Source organism: Dipodomys ordii, unplaced genomic scaffold (genome assembly GCF_000151885.1).
Source record: "Dipodomys ordii isolate 6190 unplaced genomic scaffold, Dord_2.0 Scaffold95, whole genome shotgun sequence".
NCBI classification, from domain to species: Eukaryota; Metazoa; Chordata; class Mammalia; order Rodentia; family Heteromyidae; genus Dipodomys; species Dipodomys ordii.
In genome coordinates this window covers 4,596,361-4,604,935 of record NW_012267311.1, presented here as the reverse complement: position 1 = coordinate 4,604,935, position 8,575 = coordinate 4,596,361, and the positions used below count along the sequence as shown (strand labels likewise).

The window sequence follows — 8,575 nt, the reverse complement described above, 5'->3', positions numbered from 1 at the left end:
AGGCTGAAATCTGAGGATCACAGTTCAGAACCAGCCTGGGCAGGAAAATACATGGAATGTTTGTCTCCAATTAGTCACCCCCCAAAAAGCCACAAGTATAGCTGTGGCTCAAAGCAGTAGAGCAATAGCTGTGAGCAAAAAGAATCAGGGATATGGCTGGGAAGGTGGCTCAGTGGTAGAGTGCTTGCCTTGCATGCCTGGGGCCCTGGGTTGGATTCCTCAGCACAACATAAACAAAAAGAAAAAAGCTGGAAGTGGTGTTGTGGCTCAAGTGGTAGAGCGCTAGCCTTGAGCTGAAGAGCTGAGGGACAGTGCCCAGGCCCAGAGTTCAGGCCCCATGACCGGACCAAAAAAAAAAAAAGAATCAGGGATAGTGCCTAAGCACTGAGTGCAAGCTCCAGGACCAGCACAAAATTAAAAAAAGAAAAAGAAACATGAACATCTAAATATGTTAGAAAAGGAGCTCAGACCTTTCTCAGAATTGAAAAGATGAAAATGTAAAGGGAACTCACATGGGAGCCAATATTTTCTTCTCCCAACCAATCTAGAATATTTTAAGCAAGGTCAATAGATAGGGAAGGCATGGAGACTTGCCATGATTCTGTGGTCTGATGCTCTATGGCCCTCCATGCTTTGTTTCACCCTTGCAAAACTCTTCCTCAGCACTTGGGAGGTAGAAGCAGGGGAGTCACGAGTTTGAGGTCAGCCTGGGCTACACAGCAAAATACTGTTTAAAAGAGCAGCAGCAAAACAAAACAAAACCCCAGCTCTTTTTGGAGAATATCAGTCTTTCTCTGATAGCAATTGGACATAGAAAAAACAACTGTCAACAAATAACTCACAAAAAGACTCTCTTAGCTATGAGGGAAATGCAAATCATAAACACTATGAACCAGGTGCCAGTGGCTCATGCTCATCCCTAGCTATTTAGGATACTAGAATCTGGAGGATTGCTATTTGAGGCCATTACAAAAGAATTTAGGAGCCCTGATCTCAACCAATGGCACAGTCCTGACATCCATCTTGAGATGAGCTAGATCACAGTTTTAGGCCATTCTGGGCAGAAAAATCCATGAAACTCCACTGTACCTGTCATCCCAGAAATTATGGGAATCCTAAAGTAGGCAGATTGAGGTAGAGGTTGGTTTGGACTCTATCCTAAAACTAATCAGCCAAAATCAGGGTTAGAGATACAGTTCAGTGGTAGAACACCGGTCTAGCCCATGTGAGGTCCTAAGTTCAAAAACCAGCACACACACACACACACACACACACACACACACACACACACACACACACGAGATATAACCTTATATTTCTGGGATGGCCATATTCAGAACAGAAAAGACATGTTGGCCAGGTTCTAGAGAGAGATTAGAATTCTCATACATACATTGTGAAATGGAATATGATGATACAGTTGCTTTGGAAAGCATGTCTAGCAGTTTCTCAAATAATTAAACACAGAATTATGACAAATCTAGCAGTTCCATTCTTATATATACATTCAAGAGAAATGAAAACATACACCCACACAAAATTTGTGCATTAGTGCTCACAGAAACATTAGTTGTGATGGCCAAATAGGGGAAATAACTCAAATGTTGGTCAGCTATTGAGTGGAGAAGCAAAAAATACAACATACTTTATGATAGATGAACCTTAAAAACATGATGTAAGTGAAAGAAGCCATTTAAATGTATGGTTCCATTCATATGAAATAACCAAAATAAGCAAATCCATGATAACAGAAAGTAGATCAGTAGTTGCCCAAGACTGAGAAATAAAGCTAGAAAGGACAAGGCTTTTTTCTAGGGCAAGGACAATATTTTAAAAGTGATTTCATAAGGTCATATGACTTCTATTTTTTCTGGACATCTAATGGCAGGATGAGAGGTAAGTGGCTGGGAACTGGGAGAAGAGAAGAGTGGGGAGTCGAAGAAAGCAGAGAGAATTAAGAATCAGCTGTGGGGGGGGAAGGAGAAGGATTGGGATGGGGGGGAGGGAGGAGGCTGGGAAGGGATGGGAAGGGTAAACAAAGGAGGAGGCTGCAATGCTTGGTAAGAAATGTACGCATTATCCTGCCCATGCAATTGTAACCCCTCTGTACAGTATGTTCACAAATAAAATAAAATAAAATTTAAAAAAAATGTAAAAAAAAAAAAAAAAGAATCAGCTGTCCTGGGTTCTGGTAGCTCATGCCTGTAAGCCTAGCTACTCAGGAGGCTGAGATCCGAGGATCATGGTTTGAAACCAATGCAGGCAGGTCAGTCCATAACACTCTTATCTTCAATTAACCACCAGGAAAACCAGAGTGGCGCTGTGGCTCAAGTGGTAGAGCGCTAGCCTTGAGCTGAAGAGCTGAGGGACAGCGCCCAGGCCCAGAGTTCAGGCCCCATGACCGGATCCAAAAAAAAAAGAATCAGCTGTCCTGGGTTCTGGTAGCTCATGCCTGTAAGCCTAGCTACTCAGGAGGCTGAGATCCAAGGATCATGGTTTGAAACCAATGCAGGCAGGTCAGTCCATAACACTCTTATCTTCAATTAACCACCAGGAAAACCAGAGTGGCGCTGTGGCTCAAGTGGTAGAATGCTAGCCTTGAGCTGAAAAGCTCAGGGACTGCACCCAGGCCCAGAGTTCAAGCCACATGACTAACCAAAAAAATCAGGCTATCAGTCAACCAATCAATCAGTCTAGAGCAGTGGTGTAGGGAGTCAGCAAGAGATAATCCTGTGGTTAGCTAATCCTGTGGTACAGCAGTAGAGTTAGTGTAGGGATATGTAAGACCCTGTTCTTGCAGTTGGGATCTGGGAGCTGGGAGCTGGCAGGGGTGTGTGTGTGTGTGTGTGTGTGTGTGTGTGTGTGTGTGTGTGTGTGTGTGTGGTTAGGATGAATTGAACCATACTGTAATGTAAATACACAGTGAATTCCAAAGGCAATAAGAAAAAAAAGAATTCTGAATGTTTCATTAAAGTTTTACATTGACTACTTATTTTTTCAAGACAGGGTCTTGTTATGTAGCTCAAGTTGGCCTGGAATTCATGACCCTCTCTACCTGAGTCTCCCAAATGCTGAGAATATATAGCAACTACACAGCAACTACATATTTAGGTGGAAGAATTTTATATATGCTGGCTTAAATGGAATATATATTGCAATTAATTTTACTGGTTTTTTTCACTTTTTGAACTGGCTACTAGGAAAACTTAAAACGTACACATGGCTTATATCACATTCCTGCTGCACAGCACTGGGGTAAGTACTGTCATCCTTGGCCTATAGACTGTATGTCATGCTGGGGTTCCAACACCTGAAACAGGGAACTAGAACAGAAGGTTCCCATTGAATGGTGTGTGTATGATTTTACATGCATATGATTTAATGAATGGATGGATGAGTAAATTTGTGAATGAATGAATTAAGGAATGGATGGATGACTGGAGACTATAGTTTTCAAGGAATTAGCATTTAAACTATTGAGGATTATTTGTGGATACACAAATGATAGAAATAGAAACATGTTAAAGAAAGGTTACAGAAAGGCTTGTAATCCTAGCTTCTCAGGAGTCTGAGATCTGATGATTGAGGTTCAAAGCCAGCCCAGGGGAAACTCCATGAGACTCATCTCCAATTAACCACCAGAAAATGGAAGTGGAGCTGTGGCTCAAGTGGTAGAGCGCTGTCCTTGAGCTGAAGAGCTCAGGGATAGCACCCAGGCCCAGAGTTCAAGCCCCACGACTAACAACAACAAAAAATGTTACAGAAAGCTCACAAAGGTTTTGAAATAGGTGTCTCAGAGAGTATTTTATAGGACTCACTTAATTCAAGAGCCTAAGAATCTAAACCCTTGCTTTACCTCTTCTTTTATCTTTTGAAAAAGTATTTCTATAGCACTTTAACACATGCCAGGGACAGTCCTAGACATCTTGCACACATTAACTCACTTAAACTTCACATATACACCATGAAGGAAGCACTTATTCCCCTTCTATGAAGGAGGAAACTAAGCACACAGATGTTAACTATCTTACTCAGGATCACCCAATAAGGAATGAACTGTATTCAAGGCAGGACCCCTGGTCCCAGGGACTATATCCCTATTACACCCTTCATCTGCCTTCTGTCATTCTCCCCAAGCTTCTCTAATAGACAGCTCTCTCCTTCCTCCCTCCCTCCCCCTCTCTTTTTTTCTGTCTCTCCCTCTCTCTCTATCCTAGCCTCTCTTCTAGTTCCAGTTCCTTGAGCCTCATATATCTGGTATATATATATTAGAAACCATATTAAGTAATCCCCAACTTCTCCACAAATAAGACACAAATTACCATAGCGATACAAATACAACTGCCTATTAATCCTGAATCCCTTCTGCCTTTCTCCCTGAGCCTTGCCCATATTACCTTCTTCCTTTCCAGCCCATGATGCTCCTCTCCCAGACCTTGCATGGGCCCTGCCCTGCTCTCTTGAAACACTCTAGGGAAGTGGGTATTGGGAGAGGGTGTAGCTGAGGGATCATAACTCTGAAGAAAGATTTTTCTGACAGTCCAGCAGATGCCTGAGAGGTGACTATAAGGATATAGAATTGGGGATCTTTCTAGCTACCTCTTTGGCCAGTGCCTGAGAGGTACATTTCAATTCCTCCCCACAATGAGGAGGTTCTTTTTCCAGTCTCGGGTTAGATAGCACCAGTGACACAGTAACCCTGAATTTCTCCCCACTGGGAGTCAGTGCACCCGGTATGCCTCAGACCCGCCCAGCAGGGACTTCCATTCCAGCCTCTGTTGACATAACCAGCTCAGTTTTACCGGGAGCAGCCCTGGCCTGGGACCAAACATAGGCTGGAACACTAAGAAGGAACCAAAAGCCCACCTTCCTCTCTTTCTCTTATTAAACTGTGAATAATAATGCATTTACTTATTCTCCCACTTAAAAAGTTGTTCAAATCCTTTGAAGAATCTTGCAAGGTAGCTTGGCTAGACAGCAGGCGGGGCAGTCCAGCGCCTCTGGTGGGGAGGCCAAGGTCTTCCACTCGTTCGTCTTTTGGTCCAGCAAGTAGGCATTTGGATTGATGGTATAATCCTTGGTCTGGACATCACTGGCTGTGGTGACACCTCCACATACAAACACCTTGTTGTCTCCCACGGAGCAGATAGCATGGGACACATCCAAGGGACAACTGTTGGGCAAGAGAGGCACTGACATGGTGGTCTTGCTGGCCTTGATCTTCTGCAGGTTGATTTCTACACTCTGCCGGTGGCTGTGCACGCACAGGATGTTGTCCTGGTGGAAAGAGAGCAGGGGCCGGTGATTGAACTCGATGGGGAAGGTGATGCACTGGACCACATCCCCCGTGTTGGTGTCAAAACAGTCTACGACCCCAACTCGGGAGATATAGCCCTTCACCAAGCAGCGTCCGGTGACAATGTACAGGTTCCGGTCGCCCTTGGTGATCACGGCAGTGCCATCCATCGGGATGCTCATCTTCCCCGCCAGGCACCAGGCCTCCTTGCGTTCATCATAACGATAGATATTGGAGACGTATCGCCGCGGGGCGATGCTTCCGCCCACTGAGTACACGGTCCCGCCACAGGTCACCATGGTGTGGAAGACAAGCCCAATGGGCAGGTCAGGCAGCTTGGTCCAGGAGTTGTCATCTATGTCGTACCGCCAGGCCGTCTTCAGCCCCGAGATCTGCTCAGTCGTGCCGCCGGAGATGTAGATGTAGCGCCCGGCAGCCGTGGCACTGAGCGCTGCTGCCTTGTAGGGCATCTCTGAGAGCTTCAACCACAGGTTTTCTTGGATAATATAGGCAAACACTCCATCGTTGAACTTCCCGTGAGCCTTCTGGCCACCGAGGATGACCACGGAATCAAGGAGGGCCCCTTTGCGCTGGTAGCTGAGCAGGCTGCCCGGCCGCTCCTGCTTGCGGTCCATCAGCACGCTCTCGATCAGGGTGGCGTGGGCCGAGCTGTTCTCTATGCCCATCAGCTTGTTGCTGGCGAACATCAGCGTCTTGTTGGAGACGGCGTTGAGATTGATGTAATTGAAGAACTTCTTCACATACTTCTCCCGCTCCTCCTTCCGGAAGTACACCCAATTGATGAGTGCGCTGAGAGCCTGGTCCTCGTTGAGCACGTGGAGGTTTTCATCACGCAGCAGGCGGCCAAAGATGACCGGTGGGCAGCGCATGAAGTGCATGGCGCCTTCGGGACTGGCCCAGTAATGGAAGTTGTCACGGATGCCAGAGTAGGCCAAGTCGGAGACCTCTTTGAGCTCAAATAACTCAGCCAAGAAGAGGTAGCGCAAGCAGTTGGCCCGTCGGATAGACTTAATGAGGAAATCGTTACAGTGAATGCGCAGACGCGGTGTGTTGAAGTACTGGGCCCCCCGGAGCAGTTCTTCCACATTCTGCTCTGATATCACCACCTTGCCGCTGTAGAAGTAGTCCAGGAGCTGGTCCACTGTGCTCGGACTCAGGTAGTTGGGGTCGATGGTGATGAATAACTCGTCGGTGGTCTTCATGTCGTTGCTGGAGATGAGGCTCTTCACCAGCGGAGAGACAGCAGCCAGTACATTGCGATGTGCGAAGAAGACATGGTGTTCCACTGTCAGGGCCATGTCCCAGTACTCTTTCCGTTTCCTCTGTTTGTTTAAGTTCTGCAGCACGAAGCTGTTGTAGTTTTTCTCAGTGAATTCCAATTTCATGGTGCTTCTTGCTGGCGGAGGCAGAAGATCAGAAGCAGGTACTGGAGAATAGAGCCTTTGGGATTCAGATTGATGGCTGTTTGCAGGGTAGTTGACCAGAGAGGAGTAGGGGGTGGGGTGGGAGAGGGGATGAGGTCATAGAGTGACATCATAAGGTCATCACAATGCCACCCTTGAGGTGGTCTTTCTCAGAGGCATAGAGCCCTTCTCTCCTCTGACCGGTCCAACATTCCTGAGCCAGACATTCTAGAACCCAAGGCCAGAATTCTGGAGGAAACTGCTATGGGCTGGAGTGCCAACACTGGACTTTCAAATCTCATTTCAAGGCTTCTAGAATGTTAGAGACAATTTTCGTGGGACTGTGGGAAACCACATGTGCAGGGGAGATAAGGAAAGGTGGGTGAGGGGAGGGAAGAGTTTTATCAGATTATCTAGAAGAATCCTCTCACTTTGCTGGAGGGAAACTGAGGTCATGAAAAAGAAAGAATTCATGCAAGGTCACAGAGCCAGTAGAAAACAGAGCAGGGCTGTCTATAACTCAGTACTCTGCACCCTGTCAAGGAGTTCCCTAACCACTCAGCTTTCTACAGTCTTTCTCAGGTCTCAGTCCTTTTCTCTGTCAAGGATCCTGGGCATTAGAGAAGAGTCACCCTCCAGTTTCAAGGGTACCATTCTGTCCCAAGCAGAGAGAGAGAGAAGGAGGAAACTCTTAATTGCCAGATGCAGGAGCCAGGCAGCCTGGGGATAGAAGGGCAGAGACAGATCATTTCCCTCCACATTCCCAGAAGTCCATTTGTAAAATGTTGAAGGGGCAAAGGTCAGGACTTGATGAAGTGGCTCACACTCTAAACCACAGTTCCCTCCCCATCCATGGACGAGTAACACTCTGGGAAGAGTTCAAGTGAGAAAATGCTAAGCATGGTGTTTCACTCCTTAGCAAAAGTTCAATAAATGCCAGCTGCAATTTTGCTTTTTTTTTTTTTTTTTTCCTTGTCATACTACAGTTTGCCAGGCGCTGGGGTGGTCTCTGGAGTGTGGTAGGGGGTGGGGGTGGGGCAGGGTGGAGATTTCTGAGCCTGCTGCGGGTGAAGCTGCAGACCAATCTCTGGCCCTAGCATGCACTTCCTTAGCGCTGGGCACGGCCCGGGGACCCCTGTTCTCCCTGCGCTGAGGCCGCACTGCCTGGCCATCCCACACCTGTTCCCACTGAGCCCAACAGGAGGCCCGGTCTCAGTCGCAGGTTCCTGACTGTTCACACAGACCCAGCCAGCTCCGCCTCCCATGGGGCACCCCTGCTGCTTGGGGTGCAAGGCTCTGAAGTTCTGGGGGATGGGGGAGTGCATCTGTGGCTGTCTAACCTATGGGAAGCTTCCAGGAAGGACACAGCCAGGCCCTTGCACTTGCAAGATAGTGCCTAGAAGACCTGGTTTAGGCCCTTGTCAGGCCAGACTCAGGTCCTTGAGCTCAGTTTGGGGTCGCAAGTCCCACTCCAGAATCTCAGGTGGTCCTGAGCGCCCCTTTCAAGGAGACTGTCAGTTTCAGATTAGGAGATTCTCCAGCTCTTCCCTCCCTGGCTTAAGTCAAATTCTCATTCTTGATTCTCTCTCTCTCTCTTTCCTTCATTCTAGATCAAACTTAGCTTGGGATCTAGTGATTTGAAAATTATTTTCTAAAAGACAATTACTTTTTAAGACTTTGTTCACTTTGATGCCTGGACAGGAGAGACTGAGTCTTGCCGGGAGCTAGTGGTTTACACCTGTAATCCTAGCTATTCAGGAGGCTGAGATCTGAGGATCGTGGTTCAAAGCCAGCCTGGGCAGGGAAATCTATGTGGTTAATCTCCGATTAACCACTAGAAAAGAGGAAGTGGAGC

The 8,575-nt window shown here is 47.1% G+C and overlaps 1 protein-coding gene across 1 annotated transcript; it reads right to left on the bottom strand.

Moving 5' to 3' along the window:
- Positions 1-4,867: 4,867 nt before the first annotated feature.
- On the bottom strand, positions 4,868-6,802 carry Ccin (calicin). The gene has a single exon (XM_013026617.1). It carries the CDS (start codon positions 6,700-6,702, stop codon positions 4,936-4,938), a length of 1,767 nt encoding a protein of 588 aa, XP_012882071.1. The 5' UTR covers positions 6,703-6,802; the 3' UTR covers positions 4,868-4,935.
- Between the last annotated feature and the right edge of the window lie 1,773 nt (positions 6,803-8,575).

Excerpts from the sequence above, each read along its gene's own strand:
- Ccin (XM_013026617.1), bottom strand. The coding sequence starts at position 6,702 with ATGAAATTGGAATTCACTGAGAAAAACTACAACAGCTTCGTGCTGCAG.